The 19,019-nt window shown below is 40.8% G+C and overlaps 1 protein-coding gene and 1 long non-coding RNA gene across 3 annotated transcripts; one reads left to right on the forward strand and one right to left on the reverse strand.

Moving 5' to 3' along the window:
* Positions 1–1,017: 1,017 nt before the first annotated feature.
* On the reverse strand, positions 1,018–17,287 carry LOC101789531 (uncharacterized). 2 transcript variants are annotated; one of them, XM_005017512.5, is made up of 9 exons: positions 16,774–17,287; positions 15,735–15,850; positions 8,288–8,539; positions 7,332–7,411; positions 6,456–6,534; positions 5,684–5,730; positions 4,154–4,274; positions 3,063–3,249; positions 1,018–2,719 (listed from the first exon to the last, which is right to left on the reverse strand). In XM_005017512.5, the coding sequence occupies exons 3-9, from the start codon at positions 8,466–8,468 to the stop codon at positions 2,020–2,022; spliced, it is 1,395 nt and encodes a 464-aa protein (XP_005017569.4). In that variant the 5' UTR covers positions 8,469–8,539; positions 15,735–15,850; positions 16,774–17,287; the 3' UTR covers positions 1,018–2,019. The 2 variants fall into 2 exon arrangements, with proteins under 2 accessions (XP_005017569.4, XP_005017570.4); XM_005017513.5 differs by lacking the exon at positions 15,735–15,850 and having other exon boundaries at positions 16,774–17,286.
* On the forward strand, positions 5,413–15,245 carry LOC106016410 (uncharacterized). The gene is made up of 6 exons (XR_005266971.2): positions 5,413–6,841; positions 8,729–8,875; positions 11,587–11,675; positions 13,570–13,676; positions 13,854–14,074; positions 15,005–15,245. It is a non-coding gene; the product is annotated as an uncharacterized lncRNA (long non-coding RNA).
* Positions 17,288–19,019: the final 1,732 nt, after the last annotated feature.

Consider the following 19,019-nt stretch of genomic DNA (forward strand, 5'->3'; position numbering starts at 1 on the left):
TCTCCGATGCTGTTTGCAGGTTTTTGGGACAGGACCTGAAGTACAGGTTGTGTGTGCACAAAGGGAGAACGCTTCTGCTGCTGGGTGGCTGTGGGATGCAATTGTTCTCCGTCTCAGACCCTTTCCTCTCTGGGCAGAGCTCACCCTTGTTGGTAAAGCCCTGGGAATGGGCCCCCATGGGGACAAAAGAGCCTCCAGTGGCTTCAGCCCCTCCCTGAGCTCCCGTGTGCCTACAGGGGCTGGGGGCTGGCAGGCCAGGCAGTGGGGTGGTTTGAGAGGTTCAGCCATTCTTGGAAGAAACTGGAGCTGAGCCGAAGGTGCTGGTGTAGCCACCTGACTTGGCTCACCAGCAGCGGTGAGGGGAGGACGCGGGGGAGATGGGCATGCTCTGCAAGCTGCTTTTTGCGCCCTGTGCCAAGCCTTCGCCTTAGGGCTGGCTCGTGTCCTGCCTGCATCGGATCCAAGTAAATGTTAAACCTTTTGTGGGGCTGCCAAAGAGAAGGGAGTTGGGGGGAGGACGAAAGGAATGGCAGAGGCTGGATGGCATTTTCCTGGGGCTGTTGCACATCCCCAGGATACGTGGACGTGCCAGAAACCATTCTCATTACTTGGAAAATCACTGTTTTATTGTTACCCTTTCCAGATAAATTTCATTCCCTCATCAATCCTAGATAAAAGTCTGAATGTTACAGCAGCTCTCTGGATAATGCCAGAACAGATGTGTCAGTCAGCAGAAGAAAAATTTGCAACTGATTAAAGGTTGGGGTGCTCTGCACGTGCTCAGCCTAGTTGCTGTATGAAGTTCTCAAACATACCTCCGCCAACAAGGCAAATCACTGTTCTTGAAGGAGAAATTCAAATCCTGGGCAGCCCTTCAGGCCTACTGGATTGCCGTGAGATGATGCGTGCTTGTGGAAGCACGGTCTTTGTTCAGAAAGGTAAGTTCCTTGTTCATTTTGAAAATGTAAGTACATATTTTAAACTCATGAAAACCCAGAGAACACACACGCACTGATATGAAATGCAGCAGGCTTTATTTATATGGCAGCATACAATTGTGGTCCTAAAAAAAGGTCACTGAAGGTCCAAATAACTTTTAATTAGGTTTTTTGCAAACGTGTAATTTTCCTATTGATTTCATGTTACAGCAACTTGAGAGATTAAGGAAGTAACCTGTAAATATTCCCACTGAAGATACATTATTCCTATGAAATGTTTGAGAACAAACTTGTTCTCATATTGAGAAGCATTAAATAACACTTTCCAGTAATTTCATTCATCATCATTTCTGCTTACATGAGGCTAAATAAATCAGAAGGCCAGTATCTTAGTAACTAATACAAAAATAAACACTTGAAACACTGGGTTTCACAAAAACACCTTTCTCAGTGAATTGAAATGCTAGCGAATTTTTAAACAAACAAAAAAAAACATACAAAAGCTCAGGATTTACGTTTACTTGATATAGAGGGGAATTATGTAACATATACTCAATATGTATGCTTACAAAGCAACGATGGAGTTGAAAAAGCAGAGATCTTTGAAGTACATGCAATCCTAAGTGTCTTAGAAAATGGTGCTATTAAAATTCAACAAATCTCTCATAGCCAGGCATGACTGTAACATACACAAACTTGATTTCAGTGTGGTTTTATGGGTGTTTCTTTTACTTATCCCAGCACAAAATAAGCTTTGCACCTCAAATGGCAGGTATGGAGGTAGGGTTATTGGAGCTGTGATTGTCAAGGCAGCATTGGCCACTGCAACTTGACATTCACTGACCAGAAGTAACAAAAGCAGCAGTGTTCCCACAGGCTCATCTCAAAAACTGTAACTTGTATGTAAGTTGTGACTTACATATGTAGAGGTTTTTGTTCACATTGTAAAAAGTCTGTTCCTAGCAAGTACAAGAAGGCTTCGTTTTTTTTCCCAGTGTGCCACTAGGAAACAAAACAGTTACAAGTGGTTGGTTTAACACCTCCTAGCACCTTGGTGGGATTTCATCCTTCTGCTTTGCAATCAAAGTGGTGACAAGCTATCAAACCCGATTTGCCAGAACGAGATTTCAGAGAAGCTAGACAAAGGTTTACCCCCAATGACCAGCAGCACGTTGGAGTCACTGCTGACTTCATCCACTGCAGTCGCGTCCCGACAGTCAGTTCTCTCCTCTTCTTCCACAAGCACAGCAGCAGCAAAAGTCTCTTTTTCTGCAGAGACAAACAGATGGGTGGGTTTTTCCTTTGACAAAGTGCTGGTTGCTCTGTTTGGGTCTAGCTCTGCCCCCGAAGTGGTTTGAAATGCACGGAAGCCCGCTGGCTCCAGAGGCAAGCTGAAGGTTTTCATTTCAATCGCTTCGCGTTGCTCCCTGCTGAGCGCTGGGCAGAGAGGCTGACGATGGAAGTAGTTGCACAAGCGGCTGTGCTTCGGGATGGTCACCAGTGGGTGGCGGTCCTTCTGCTTGCCCTTCCAGTGACTGGGGGATGTATTAGGGGAACCTGAGGTAGTTTGAAAAGCAACACCAATTCCTAGAATGCAGTGATACATTTTAGGAAAAAAGTTTGCCTTTGTAATACCACTTAGCTTCTTCCATGCCTGTGTGTGGAAATGGTACTTCCAGAGGTCGTTGTTAGGACTGGAGTTTGAAATCCCTCCACCAAAAACTAGCATTGAGTCTTTGAAGACCACTGAAGCGTGTCCTACTGCTGGAGGAGGTCCTTGGCTAAATACAAGAGAAACCAGCAGTTATGGGGAGGTGAACAAGAAACTAACACTGATTTTAGCCCCTAGTTTTCTTTTCACTCAAGAGAATGACCACTAAAACTAAACAGCTGCACTGGAACATCAAAATTGTATCACTGACAGCTGCATCAATGTGTTGCCAACACCTCATCCAAGCAAAGCCAACTGGAGCCTCCGGGATGGCAACAGTACTGTCTTAAACTGAACAACTCCTACCTTTGATGAAAAATCAGTACCTCCCCCTCTGCTTGCATGCAGTATCATATGGTAAGGCTAATTCTCTCTTTCTGTGTCAATTTAGTTTAACAAACAGTATGCTTCACCTTGTTCTGATGTTGTACCAGCTGCTGTTTATGAAGTCCCACTTCCAAAAGTCCTTCTGTTCACTCAGCCCCATCAGTCCTCCAAAGAGATACATGCCTGTTTGATAAACCACTGCTGAATGCCCGTGACGAGGTCCAGGACCACTGTTGTGAGGTGGGGTGGAAACACACAACCATTTTCTTGTATCTGAAAACAAGATATTAATTCATAATTTTACCAAATTTACCATAATATATAAAAATGGATTTATTTCAAGAACAAATTAACTATTCTGTTGGAGAACAGGTGGGTTCTACTCTAAATGTATTATCGCATAAGTTAACAGCTTAATTTCTGACACTGCAGAAGTGCATAAACATTTAATGAAAATGTCAGATGCTGTATGACAGATGCCATGGAAATTTTATTTACAAAACATTTTTTCCTACCGCTTAGTTAATTCATTACCTCTGTCACAGAAAGGTAATTTCCTAGGTATAAGAGGGAAAATCAGCCAGCAAAACCATTCCTTCATTAATGCTTGTGCTCATTCTGCCTGCGAGGGAATGAAGGATGAGATGAACCCATCATCCATTTCAAAGTAGCTACTGAATGACCACCAGATAACGAAAGCTACCCGTTTAGGAAGTCTCTGGGAATCGATATGGTTTTGTAACCATATTGATTCATGATGAATATGACACCATCTCCTGTCAGGTTCAGCTCCCCAGGGTCCATTCGAGATTTGAGATTCAAAAGATGGCATTAATAGGCCAAAGTCATGGAAAATCTCTACTGCAACTGGAAGTTTTCAGTAATCCTTGAAGAATGTAGTGAGTAGAAAGCAAAGCCCACTCCCTGATTCTCAGCTCTAGAACTGGCAAATACTGCAGAACTTCTTCCAGTATAATACAGTCCAGTTCATTTCAGATGGGGATTAGTTTAACTGACAGAATTCATAATTAAATGCTGCCACACAGAAGCCAAAACTAACTTACAACATTATTGCTGGTAGAAATTTTCTTCACAGAGCGAGCCGTGTTATCCTACAACAGTCATCACTTCACGGTGACTGTACTGGATCAAAAAATTATTGAACTTTTAAACTTACCAAAATGGAAAGACCAAAATTCTTGTGAAATGCCTCTGATACCAAGGTATCCCCCGTAGATATACATGCTGGAGTTGTACACTACTGCACTGTGACCTTTTCTGTTCGTTGGTGCCAAGCTCTGAAACAGTTTAGGAATAAAGTAAACAAAATTGTTAACAGTCCTATCAGTGGCAGTGTCCACCTCAGGAATATTCCCAAGCAATTGAAACCATTGCTCTGAGTTGTGTTAAACTTCTTAATTCAAAAATACAGAGTAAACCAATGACTGGAGCAGCCTCCCCTTTTGTCCACCCCTTTTAAGTGCCTACAGCCTCCCTCTCTCTGCATCTGCACCAGTAGTACTGCTTTCACAGCTACTGCTACACACAGGAACAGTTTAGTTTTAGGACACATTGCAAATATTCCAGGCAACTCTTGGGAATGTAATAGGGAGACACAGCCCTTTCCACCATCAAGGACAACCTTCCCATCATTTTGCTTGCTGTGGATTTGCCCTGCCACAAGTCCTATGCCATGGCCAGGCCCTCAGCAGGACTCCAGGTGGTGCTCACTGCATCTGCAGCAGTCTCAGTGCTGCTGAGACTCACGAACCCAAGCCCAAGGAGGCCCAGGTGGAGCTGAAACAAAATACAAGGTAAGTGTTTGCTTTTGTTCATTTACAGCCCAGTTTTGGGGAGGTGGAGGAGCCATGCCCATCTCTCCCTAAGTATCTCCGTATCATTTAAGATAATTGCAAGAAACACTTTATCTATCAGCTCCTTCTTAGAAGTAGGAGCAATGCCATTGAAAGTGGATGCACAGCCCTGTGCTCTACAAGGGACGGAATTATATGGGTGACAGGTCCAAACACCTTTCTTCCTCACAAATAACCTGCAGAACCAAACTGAACTCCTCTGCCAAACACAAGTAACCATGTTAGCAACTGTGTCAAATATTAACATTTTTTGTGAAACTTTATAGTGTGAGGATGAACTTCCAATAGCAACTAATAAGTGAATCTTTACACATAGTGATATAAAACCAATACTGTCAGACCACGACCTAAACACTTAAGCTGAGGTTTCATTTAAAAGTGGACGTTTCTTGGTGAGTCGTTCAGACTAAAGAAATGGGAAGTGCTGCACTTCACATTTCAAAATCTATTAGTGTGACTGCCAATCTGTTTCTACAAACCTACTTTTAAAAGCAGGCTTTTTTTTTTTTTGATGGTTGCAGTGCATCATTTAGGATTTTTTTTGTTGATAAGTATTAAAAAAACAAACAAAAAAAAACAACAGAAAACATAGTAGAGAAGACTTAATTTTTCTACATAGGACTTAAAATTTAAGAGCAGTATTCTTAAATGCTGTTTTAAAGAATGAAAAAGCCTTAGTTATTGAAAGTGCAAAGAAATAAAGTACAGCCAGCCACATGTCTCTGAAGAGATTAGTTTGGAACTGTTTGGGGGAACATATTTCAAAGCAATCTGTTTAATCAACAAAGCAACAGGCATTTGATTCACACATTCACCACTTCCTGGCTCCTTACCTCATTCTCTGCTGGTACGTTACGGCACTCTGTCCATCTTGCAGAATCTAGGGAATTGTTTTAATAAAGCGCAGTTTATATCCCAGACCACAAGAGGACACTCCTCCAACATCAATTTTTCAAATCACAAGTCTAATTTTCTAGTAAATCCCAGCCTGGTGTTTTCCACTGAGAAGGCTAAGGAAATCTGCTTCCTTTCATACAGCAGTACCAGGGAGCTGACAGAGACATAGTTTCACAGTTTTCCTTTATCCTTATCTGCTATCAAATCACTGAGATGCCATACTGAATTTCCTGTTTCCTAAGGCTAAATTTCACTACACGAAAATAATCTGTGATTTGCAGCATTTGCTGGACTGGCAAAACACCCAAACTTTCCAGCGGAAGCGTGGCTCCTTTTATTTATTATTTAAACCATGTAACAATAGCCTTATTTTTCTTGTTCCTTGTCACAGATCTCTCAAAACAGTCCTCAGATAACAGTCAAAAATCACTGATCTGAATGACTGAAGATACCAGATACCATCATCCCAGAGACAGAATATCTAAAAAATCCTAAAGAATACCTTCCAATTAAAGGAAGACCTGACTTTTTGATAGCTTAACAGACCAATTTTAGGGAAAAATATGCCCACAGTTTCACACTTATTTCTTCTTGTAAAGCTAGGGACAGCTTGTTACAGGCAGCAGAAAACATTTTGGGTCTTACTATTTTTTAGTACCTATGGACTTGGAATGTCCCATGGAAGAGACTGGCTATTGTGTATCATACCAGTATCATATATCCAGAGGGGGGTTTTTGCTTGTGTGAAAGCAGAATCCACCATTCCACCAAAAATACACAGGGTGCCCTGCAAAATGGAAAAAAACTGTTTGTCATGTACAGGTAGGCATGTATCATAAAGTAATTTTTAAAATAATTCTGAAAAGACTGATATCATCAAAATATAATTAACAATAATGGCAACCTATTAACAATTCATGAGGTAATCACAAGCCACCACCATCTTCTCATCTTATTTTTATCCTCTCCCAGTAGGAAACCCTGTAGAAGGTTGTGCTATTTTGACAGGGACAGCATCCCAGAAGCACTTACTTCTTCCTCATCTGGGACAGCTTGAGGGATGCAGATCCAGAGCTCTCAGAGACATTACTCAGGTAATACTAGGTTTACTCTTACTTGTAGAAGGGTTTCATTGCGCTGCAGCTCTTGATATCCTAAATTCTGTTTCCCCCTCACAAGCAAAGCTGTAATTCTTATTTGTCTTCACTCCCCCGTTTCTTTTCTATGCAAGTTCTTAAGTGAATGTTTTTATGCTGGTGCTTATCATGCAAATGAATTCAGAGCAACTGTTACAACTGTACAACTAAGTCAAAGAATCTGCTGCCAAGGTCTTTATTTTGTATTACTACTATGTACTGAGCATCGACTGAGGAAATCAGGGAGCTGCACGCTGCTGCAAAGCCGAAATACCGTGACTTTATTCAGAAACGTTCCAAAACATTGCATAGCTACATCCAGAACTGCATTGACACAGAAGTCCTTTCTGGGTATAGTATTTCAGTACATAATATATGGCATTTTATTTCACTGTACAATAGGAAAATAAATGTTAAAATACAGACAATGTAAATTTTGCCTTCCTACCTTATAAACCACCATTGAATGTTCTTCCAGTTCTTCTGGACCATCTCTTGAGCAATCCAGCATCTCCCATTCATTCCTCGCTAAAAACCACAGCTCAAGTTAAGACAGTGGTAAACTCAATATATAGACAGTAAGAAAAAGGGGAAAAGATCAGCTTTGAATTTTGCTGCACTCTTAGAGTCAATGAGGGATGAAGGTTAACAAATGCTTCCTCGTTTTCCTTGTTTGCTATCAAGAAGACTGAAGAGTTGCTGCTCTGAGGAAGGCAATCTTAAAAAAAAAAAAAAAAAAAAAAAAAGCCTCTTGTCATCTTTCCCCTGTTAGTTCAGAATATTAAGGCACTTCCCCCAGAATTAAATTATGGGCATTTTTTTATTTAGCAACCTTAAACAGAATGGAAATTTATCTTGTTTTGTATTTTATTGTTATACTGTTACCTATGCCAAAACCCAACAGCTCTGAGTTTTATCCAGGAACAACATTTGAACGGGGAACACTATACATTAAGCCTCAGAAAATAAGTGTCATATTTGATGGTGCATCACTAATTCAGTCTTACAAGGTATTATATTCATGTGCTCCGTTTTTGTGTTCTTCCGTGAATGAACTATTTCCATATAAAAGATTCAGTAAATCCATGTCTGTTGTATCCCTATGGTAAATGAATCAGTATTTTTGGTCAAACTAAAAAAGAGAGAACTCAAATCTAAGCTTTCTGGGACACCTGCAACAGGAACAAACACACACCATTTGCCCAGCGGACATAACGCAGTTCACTTATCCTTTGATCTTCAACAGCATTTATACAGCTTAGGTAGTTGCTTGAGATACAAGATTATTTTGATGGAGAAACACTAAACTGGGAGAATCTGTTAGCTGTAGAGTGTCCCCAGTTTCACATTGACTGGATGCGTTCTCTCTTTAATACCGACATATAAGTGAAGGGACAAACTTACCTAGATTGTATCTCCAAAAATCTCTCAGACTGGTGGTGTTCCTCCCTCCATAAAGATAAACAAATCCTCTGCAAATAACGCAAGCATGTTTATATCGATCGCAGGGAGAGGGCTTCTCTTGCGGTGCAGATTTCCAATCGCAGTGTGCTGTTTTTCCTTTCATGCTGACAGCTAAGAGCATCAACTGGAAAGGATGACCATGTCAGGGGAGGGTCCCACAACATCAGGGACAGGGTTTAAACCCTGCCTGGTCTGTAAAAAGTCAAAAACAAACAAACAAACAAAAAAGTCAAAAAAAAAAAAAAAAAAAAAAGAAAAAAAAAATGTCTATGTCTTACGATACAAAATTCTAGTGTTTTCTTTAATTTCCATCAAAAGCAACCCGACGTTTTTTGCCACCTGTGATAACCAGAGTAAAACATTTGCAACACCACCTCACAGAGCCACGTATCAGCGAGACTGGGACAGGCACGTTCCTGGAGCTGAAAGTTTTCCAAAGAATGTTGGCGAGTTGAAGGGATGAAGTGCGGCACGCTACATCTACAATATGGCAGAAAGCAAGGCTCGCTCTTTTTTTCACTGTTTCAGGTAAGCTGTGCTTGAAACAAAATTGGGAAAGCCGAATATATAAACAAAAGTAATTCATTAGAACTTGTCTGGAATTTATTTAGACTTTCATCCCTGAATCAGCTGAAAGTAGGATGCATCTGGAAAAAAGAGACACTATCCCTTCGTTTGCCACAAGATGTCACTGTGTTCTGTGAAGACACAAGCACCAGGAACAACATTCATCTCTCGTCCTCTCCAACATGTATCATGGCCAGTGTTTTAAAATAGATTATGTTCAGTGTTAAGCCAAATCACGAGATTTGCTTTGGTAATATGTCTGAGGTGACAAACATCACCACATGAGGTGACGAGGACTCCTAATTCTAGGAATATTTCAGTGAAACCCTGAATTCCAGTTTAGGATCTAGGATTGGAAATTGATGGATCCCAGTCCGTCGGTATGGGCACACCCTGCACACAGCATCCCTTTGGATCAATTCTAAGGTCAAAGTAATGAATGCCTAGCAAATCCATTCTTTTGGTTTGAGAGGTAAACGCAATAAACCTGTAACTGCTTAGCCCGATTATTTCTAGTTAACAAAAGACAGAAATATCAAATTTGCCTGAGATATACTGCAATAGATCGTTTTTCATCCACAGAGAAATTTCATTACCTCTGCTGCCCACAGTCTTCCTCAACAAGGAAGCGTCAAGGGAAATTTTCCCTCCATCTCTTCGGAAATGTGAAGAGAGGAGCAAAGCTTTTACAAAGCCTGGTAATTTCACGTCACAAGCAGCAGTGCAGGCAGGCACCAGGGTAATTTGTCCAGCTCAGTGCATTGGGGTCTTCAGCTTGTGTGAGTGCCAAGAGCATATTAACAGTTTCAGTTTCCCAGGTTAATTCACAATGAAAGTGCATAGAAGCAGCAACACTTGACTGATCAGAAACCACACCCAGGTAAGGTTTGTTTGCTGCAAATGGCCATTTGAACTTCTTAAAGCCAGAAGTTACTTAGAAAGTACAGCAATGGCATGTTAGGATACAGGAAGACCTCTTCCTCATATCTGTGTGTGTGGGTACATTAACCACGTGCCTTGACACAGTGTGACTTCGGTCAGTGTAACTCTGCCTTCCTTGTGTGATGCTGCACTTGGCCATCTGTGTGCCAGTGAAGGTCAACATAAGTGCTGCTCACCCTGGACGTGTCTGATTATAGGATAAGGGGACAGGGAGAAACTACAAAGTATCACAGAACTGTAGGGGTTGGAAGGGACCTCGATCTCTGTCAGAAGTTGACATCTTATGAAAGGCTGACGTTCACTTGGTTTCAAAGATGTGGAAGATGTTAGTTAACTGAACATGGGATCATAAGAGAGGCTTCTATAATCAGTTATAGATGTCCAGAAGCATACTGAGTAATACTGGCCAACAACATAGCCCTTCTTATAATTTTTCTGTGCATTTCTGTAATAAGCCTGTATTATTGTTTTCCTCACAAAATCCTACATCTTGTCTCACCAATGCATTTCAAGCAACATTTTTGCTTTTGAAAGCTTGTTTTGATGTTTTTGAAAATTCTTCTGGGCAAATTCATGAGCCTTCATCAATTTTTATTCCCTCCCTCTATCATGGTGAACAAAGAGGCTCCCTTACACCAGTAGCCTCCTATGCTAGTGGAAAAATGCAGACACCTACTGAGCTCCCTCTTTAAAATAGGATTGACTCCATCAGGCTTGTGCTGAGCTGGTGACAGAAAGCCCAGCTGGCCTCAGGTAGTACCACAGGCAGTATGAAGTGCATTTTGGAGCATGCCTGTTATCCTGGGTCCTTCCATTTTATGGGGTATCACCACTGCTACTGTCCTAAAATAACCACGTGAACTGCAGCCCAGTACCCCTCTGATATTACTGACCTCTCCCAGATGAAGGTGCAGGAAGTTTAGGTCACAGTCTTTATAAAATATGAACAGCTTAACTGTTGCTTTGATTCCTGAAATCACAATGGCCACAATGAGATTGCATGCTAAAGTAAGAAGCTTCTGATAGTAAATACCTACTTGCAAAAGCTATGCCTGTATTTTCACTGTATCTGAAATTTGTACTTATTGCTATTTATTCCCATGGTCAGTAATGAAAGGACATGAGCCCAGGAGCTGTTTACAGCACAGATCCCTGCTGCATCTCGTAGTTTCAGGTGTTTATGTGGAAGTCCAGGCAGAGATGCACATAATTACAGGAAAAAAAAATTACAGTAAAAAAAAAAACTACTGAAAATAACTAGAGCATATTATTATGGAATGCACGTATCTAATGTCATTTAGTTTATCATACAATTTATCTCTAAGATTTATCACTTGTAAGACTAGAATAGATTCAGTGACAAAAACGTGTGAGAGAATCTCTTCTGGCATGTTCTGTTAAGACTAGCTATTCAAATTGTATTCATCCACTTTATGCAAACTGCCATTGAAAGGAATTAGCGTACAAAACTGAAGGGTGGTTTTTTTAATATTTTGTCTTAAAGAATACAAGATTGGCAGCATTTACAAAGGTGTATGTCTCTCTTTTTTTTTTTTTTTTTTTTTTCCCCCAGGAGAATTAGCAGCTATGAAGCAATGACGCATTCTACATGTCTAAGTTTGCAATACTTTATGGCATGCCATTGAAAAGGGAAAAGGCTGAAGTCATGAAATACAGATTTTCTCTTTAACTCTGCCTGTGTAACCTTAGCCAATTCACCTATTTTTCAGCTACATCTACAAAGAAATACAGGGACAAAGACATCCCATTAGCAGAACACTTCAGATTTACTGATGCAGTGCTGTGCAAGAGCTTTAAGGTATTACCACTGCTATTGATATAATTTAATGTGAAAAAAGATTATAGGTCTCTGCTATTATTACTTAACAATGGTAAAATGGGCTTGTACCCTTGAGTTTTGTTTTTCCCAGCTATGAAACTAGTTATTCCTCTTCCTACATATTTCTGGTTGTTATTCTTCCTACACAAACCTTGTCTCCTATTATATAAGCATTCACAGAAGGAGATAAGTCCTGATTTCATACAGTAGTTTAGCAACAAAATCCCATCCACTAGTTTGTCTACCCCAGCTGAACTCTGCATAAGGCAGGCAGGGTAAAAGAAAGCTCAGCTGGAGTTAAATGAATGGGGGTCTCCTGGTCACACCTCCAAGCATCCACTGACCCTTGTGCATCAGGCACTCCTGGAGGCAGACCTACAATCACTAAAACAGATCAGTTAACAAATTGCTTCAATTCAGAGTTTGGATGATGCACTTAGAAGTTAGCAATCCCAAATCTTGCCTTTCATCACTGGTATTTCAAATTATAAACTCAACTCCTACACTGCCTTTGTTCACTTACTGCCTACCTTACCTGTCCTGTTTCCAAAGAAAACCGCTGCTCTTTTAATGCCACTGAAAAATGCTCTCTGTGTAAAGCATCAGTGTCCTCAGCTTCAATTTGGTAAATTAATTATCCAATAGGAAGCTCTCTAACTTCAGAAGAATTAAAACAAAACAAAACAAAAAAAAACACCCAAAAGTCAACTCAGAACATTTTTATCCAACTTTCTCCAAACCAGCTGTAACGCACAAGAAATGGCTGCGGCTCTCCAAACTCTTCTGCTGGTTCGTACTAAAAATAACCCCCCTGCAATCAATCCCAATTGTTCAACAGTTTAGGGAGCTGGGAGACGAGGCCCTAAAGAGCTGCAATTAGCGTGGTAACTATAGCACAGAGTACTTATCAATTAATGGCGCCACATTACTGTTTCATAATAAAAATAATTCAGGAAATGTAGAAAGACAGAAATTACTTCAGGAAATGTAGTTTATATGTTCATTATATAATTATTTATATTTCTATTAGATGTGGTTTCTCAGACAAATGATTTATTTATTTTAAGTATTACTTAAATACATGCTCATTAAAGCATTTTTTCTATCTGGGTCCCCTGATTCCTTTCCATCTGTTTTCAATATACTCTGAAAAGTTTCAGATTTAAGAGGATCAAGACTTCTGAAATACAATGAGATAAGAAATCACTCATTTGGGGAATATATATTTTTTTGATGTTGTTAATGACCCAGTTATCTGAACCTTTATGTGAGGAGAGTATTTTTATTTTCTTCTTAGGCAATTTGATATTTTAGCGCTCTTCAAAAATAATTACAGGATTTCCTGGTTCTACTGATCATCTAAACCCTTGCTTTTGTCGTGGCTTTATTTAACAGTTGTTCCAGCAGGACAGCATGAATAAGGAGAAATCTTTGACCAAAAATTTGCAAGGCAGTTGTGAGACTCTACTTTTAAAAACAGAAACACTTTGTTTTGTATAGCTTGGATGGCAGCCTTTTTTTTTTTTCAGTATATCAGATTTAATTCTATTGCCTTAACAGGTGTGATGAATTTCAGTATCTCAAGGTTTGCTATTTTGTTACTTTAATTTCAAGTCATGTTGTCTCCATTATTTATTTGTTTATTAATACAGAAACTAATTTTCAAAGCTGCCCAGCTTCAGAATTTCCACAGGTCCAGGATGGCTCTGGGAATGTAGAATACCAGTAATATTTCCATATTAATTACATTCAGAATTGAAATAAGGGTCTTGCTTTGCTACATGTTGTAAAGACGGTTACTGCATGACTGAGCTTATGACTGAAGTAGCCAAGACAAAGGGAAGGAGATGGAAACTATTGTTTCTTCTTACAGGGGGAAGATGACAAACAGAAAGGATTTGGAAAGCAGCACAAAAATCGTAGCAGGACACACGGCTCCCCTCTGATCTAAGGGTTCAGAGAAGTGCCAGGTACTGTCAGGTAAAGCACTAACACCCCTGTTGTCTTTATAAAGCTGAAGGTGAACCTACCGAAAATTTAGAGAAAATCTGAAAGGTTTTTATGTTAAAAATCTGAAGGACTTTTATGTTAAATAGCTCTTACTTGAATTTTTGCAATTAAGTTTACAAGCTAAGCATTATCATTGTTATTTTTCAGTGCTTCTGAATGCTTTCTGTAGTGAAGATGTATTTCAAAGGAGGCAACTATTCCGAAATAGTCATGTGTAATTACAGTTTCTATATACTGCAAACTTAATGTATGTAACCGCCACTTCTGGAATGTAGAGTCCTGTATTGGCACCTTTACTGCACAGCAGATGAGGGTGTTGATCATCTGTCCTCGTTAACAGCTGCCTGCCCGCTCCCGGAACGCTGCAGGTAAGGTATCATGCTTCTTATTCAGATCACATTAATGTTCAAGCTCTGATTTCAGAAGTGCAGATTTTGTTTTCTTTTGCAAATTGACATTATTGATCTTTCTGTATTTTTCCAGAAGAAATCTGTTATGCTCATTAGTGTGTAGCACTACTCCCTATTATGAACTAAGTTCTTAAATCGTAATTAATCTAACAATGTATTAATAGAGAAGTATAAATATATCCAGCTGTATTTTCTATGTGCTAGATATATTTCGTATTTTTAAGTAAACAAATACAACTTGGTTTGGTGTAATACTGTAAATATTTCTACGATATTTGGGAAATAGATGAGGGGGTGGTTTCTGGAAAAAAATAAATTCAGTACACTAAAATGTTTCTGGGATTGCTACATCTTTCTAAACACCTATAGTATATGAACCAGGAAATCACCTTTTTCACTCTATTGAAATAAATCTTATGGTGCAGACAAAAAAATAAGTACATCTATACTACCCCACTTTCATGGTTTATTTTGTGAAATAAATTAAAATCTTATTTTTATATAAATAAAAAATAGAATGTATAGTTTTGACTATATAGTATATCTCCCCAGGTGATCTGTTTATTCTGATTTCCCAAAACTGCAAATAACAATTTAACCACAACACAATTTTGAGTTAAGTTTCTGGGAAAGAGCTTCCTGAAATTGGCATCTGTAGGTAGCACAAATACAACACGTTAAGCAAAGATAAATCCAGTGCACCTGTCACACCTGATCAAAAGCTTATGCTGATAATGAATGTGATTACGTATGGGTTTTATTTGGTTTTGGACCTTAAGGGAATATTTATTTCAGAAATCTTATCTGCTTTTCAGATGTTATTTAAGGTTGTGTTGTCAAATCCAAGCATAGGCATGGCAAGAGCTCATTCTCTCTTGGTCTCACCAGGTAACTGGGATAGATGTCATGACAGCAAGATGGTCCTTTGGATGTCAGCTGATAAAAACAGGTAATTTTTCTCATTCTAAATATGGCAGAGGGAGAAAATACAGTTCCTGCTTCTCACACTTGAAGCTGACAGAAATGAGAAACTTCCACCATGTTCACAGGGCAGTCTAATATGTGTTTGGCCTTTTGCCCTTTCCTTGGAAGCAATCTGTAATCTTACCACTGGAAATAGGTCATTCCAGTACATGGGTCATCACCCCCATCCCTCAGAAAGAGCAGTTTTCGATGTTCCTGGAATTGTGGGATTTCACAAGAGCTTTACGAAATTTACTGGTTGGATTTCTTCAAGACAGAGCAGGTAGATGGCCAGGAGATTCCAGGTAATACATCTATATGCACTTAGGTGTGACTAAATGCATCTTTTTGACAGCTCACGGACTGCCACTGAAGCAGCTTCTAAATACTGCATTTCCTACAGGAGACTCTACTTTGCACTAAAACACAAAATTTTCGAAGTTAGGGAGAATGTGGTTGACAGTGGCTGCCCTCCTCAGGCATGAATTCGTGTATTGTGGTATATATGTTACAGCTGACCGTATCAATGAAAAGCTATCAACTTTATTACTAAAATACCTGCGCTGAATTGTACATGCTTATTGTTTATATTCCCTAACTGAGGAAAAGAAAGCCTAATGTAACACTCAGCAACATTCTCAACTAAATAACCTACTTCGTGGAAGGCAGACAATGTGCTTTTCCTGTTCCAAAGACATTTTGCCCTTAGACAAGCATGGAGAAAGGGGTAGAGAAGATGCACAAGGTTGTGAGAATGGCAGAAGCTGTAACCTGAAAAAAAGAGAAAAGAGAGGGCATTTGGCAATGAAAATAATAAAATGTTCCAGCTGGCAAATCTTAAAACATCCAGATATCATGTCTGAATCGGAACGAATTTAGATGATACAGTATGGGAAAAGTCATGAAAGACTTCATGACTTCTTCGTGAAAAAGCATCAGACGGCACAACTGGAGAGCCTGTCAGTGCAAAAAGGATCCTTTATAGGGAAAATAAATTAAACACTCAGGTGAGAGATGGCTGCATGAAGACAGATGATACGATTGCATAGCTGGAATAGGTTGCGTTCAGAGGAATAGTTAGATTTCAGCCTGTCAGTGAAAAATAAATGGTGTCAGGCAGGCAAAGGGTAATGACTGTGCTGCCTCACAATAACCTTGATGCCAACAGCTACTGGGCTGCACCAGCAAATGGAAAAAATACAAACCCACATAATTTCAATATATAAAGAAGACAGAAAGCATATGAGTAACTTTACACACGCACGTTGACAGCCCAAATTCAAATGGAATTACTCATGTGAACAAAACCAGTGATACGCATGAGCCTGCACAATGTAGCCTAGATACCAGGGTAAAAGAAGGACCCAACTCTTTTGTTAGAAGCCTGAAAAAAATGTTTTGCAAGCTGTTTTCATATTCAGCCGCAGAATGACAGGGCCCATTTTTGACCGGAGCCTGCCTTTCTGAGAACCCCTCACTCCCAGCTACCGTGGTCCAGCATTCATCCCAAGCCAGACCCGCTCTGGCTCGGCCTTCGGATGCTTGCATTTCTTTGTCTTGCGCTTGGCGTTTTTGCCGCTTTAGGGTTTTATTTTTTTTTGGAAAAGGGCTGTGGGGGGAGCCTGCCCGCAGCCCCGCCGCTGCTTCCCTCGCCCTTCCCGCACCGCCCGCGGCCCGGGGGCAGCGCTACTCACCGCGGCCTCGGCGCAGCGAGGAAGGGGCAGGGGAAGGGGCTCCCCGCCGCCTGCCCCCGGCTCTGCCCGCAGCCCCCGGGGCTCCCCCTCGCCTCTGGCCGGGCCGGGAGCCGCAGCCGGGGGGCGGGCGGGAGGCGCGGCCCGGCCCAGGCCTGCGCGGCCTGGGGTTGCCGGCCGGGGGCCGGCGGCCGCCATCTCAGGGGGGGCGGTGAGGGCTGGTCCGGGCCCCGTCAGCAGGGGGGCACGGCACCTGGTGGCTGTTCTCAGCACAGCTGGGGACGGAGTTTGGGGGTTTATGTTGTATTATTTTTTTTTTCTTTGTTTGTTTTTGTATGCGCTTCCAAGCCCTTTTAAGTCAGCCTTTAGCCCCAGATCCTCTCTGCGAGCTTGCCGCGGAGCCGCGGTCCCGCTGCTTGCTTGGGCTTGTGGCCTTGGCGTCCTGCGCGGCTGCTGCAGCCTCCATGGTTTCTTCTTTCCCTTTATTTATTTTGCTCTCTGTTTCTCCTTTACAGCTACGTGAGGCTTCGCAAAACAATCGGGATTGAAACTCCCCCGCCCACATGTGCCTCTATTTTCTACATTGACGTGTTTTCCTGCTTTGGGGCGAGGCTACTGCTTCTTCATTAGTATTGTGCCTGGAAAAAAAAATATTACACGTGTAATTGTTTTTTCAAGTTATAAGTGGAGGCCAATAAATACACCCAGCCCAGAGCAATGCAAAGCACGTGGCCTGGGCTAGATGAATAATATGAGCATCTTCAATTAAAATTTACAGTATGTGCCAGTATGGTGGTAATGTATGCTGCTGATTTTTATTTTTTTATGCTAGTTCTTCTGGAGTTGTGGAGAGGCTGGACCAGAGCTTCAGTGCAGAACTTTCCCCAGAGCCTCTTAATTGCCTCCTGCTAGGGATTAAAAACAAAACAAAACAAAAAAACAAACCCCAAAACAAACCCACACATCTTTCATAAAAAGAAGTCTGAGATCATTAGCTAACATTTGGAAGTCCCTCAAATTAACATGCGTGAAGGACTGTGGCCAAACTCCCACTGGCTCCCATAAAAGCAGTAATCAGTCCTTCAAGCAAGATTCTCTACAAAATAACACCCAGAAGCCCCTGCAGAAGGGATTTGCCAATCTCACCATCTGACTAGATTAAAAACAGCAGTAACAATGTGATAATTGACAGGAGAAACTTCCTTGACAAGGAATGAATCAGTGTTTATTTTTAGCATTTTCCCCCAATGCTTTATTTAAACGAAAGATTAACTAATTATTTCCGTCATTATATCGTCCTCACTAGCAACAGAAGGTGGCAGATCCTTATGTGTCTGCTCAGTTGCTGCAGAACGCGAGCAGCTCTGTTACTTTGCTTCAGCTCATCCTTTGAGGTCTGTGAGTGCCCTGGCCGGATGTGTTGTGCCAGCTGCCCTTTTTCTTTCTACAGTAGTCTGATTGACCTGGAAAGTATCGGGGCTCCGCTTGGCCTCACCCTTAAATTTAGTATTCCCCCCCATCAGTGTTGTTATTTCCTAAATGGTAAGCCTTAAAAAAAATCTTCAGAAAATGGAAACTAATTTTCTGTGTGTTCCACCTTTGCTCCAGTGCTTTATTTGAAAAACAGGTCAGCGTTAATCCTGTCACTGCAGCTGCCCACTGCAGCCTGTTGCAATGTCAGGGCACTTGCATTCCGAACAGATAAAGCGGAAAGGAGCCAGCAATAAAATCTTATCTGGGAGAGGGCAGCTCACCTGAAAATTGGGCATTTGTTACAGGACAAATGCAAGGAAACTGGTCATAGTCCCAGTGACACCAAATAGTATCTGTTTCTGCTCATAAGCCTTTAAGTTCTGCTTTGTTTTGAAACGGGGGACTTGACATGTTTTTCTTAAAGTTTGAATTGTGGGCATGGGTTTAATTAGCAGAAAGGGATGAGATGTATTTGAAAATGTCTGAGTTGTGTGGGTGGGCTTTTTTTTTTCTTTTTTTCTTTCTTCTTCTTCTTCCAACTATTGTGGAACTAAGAAACATAAATGGCAGTTTGTTTCATTTTTCTACATATCTATAATATGAGGATCACTACAAAGCATACAGAGAGCTGGTTTACTGGTCTCTCACAGTCTCAAAGCAATTGTACCATGCTAAAATCACAGGTAAAATTACATTAATTTTAGTCCTAAAGAGTGAATCTCATTGTCAGCATTCAAGTGTTTGTTCTTCTATGTAAAATATTTGTGCAGAATTTC

This window comes from Anas platyrhynchos, chromosome 7, assembly GCF_047663525.1.
Source record: "Anas platyrhynchos isolate ZD024472 breed Pekin duck chromosome 7, IASCAAS_PekinDuck_T2T, whole genome shotgun sequence".
NCBI lineage: Eukaryota > Metazoa > Chordata > Aves > Anseriformes > Anatidae > Anas > Anas platyrhynchos.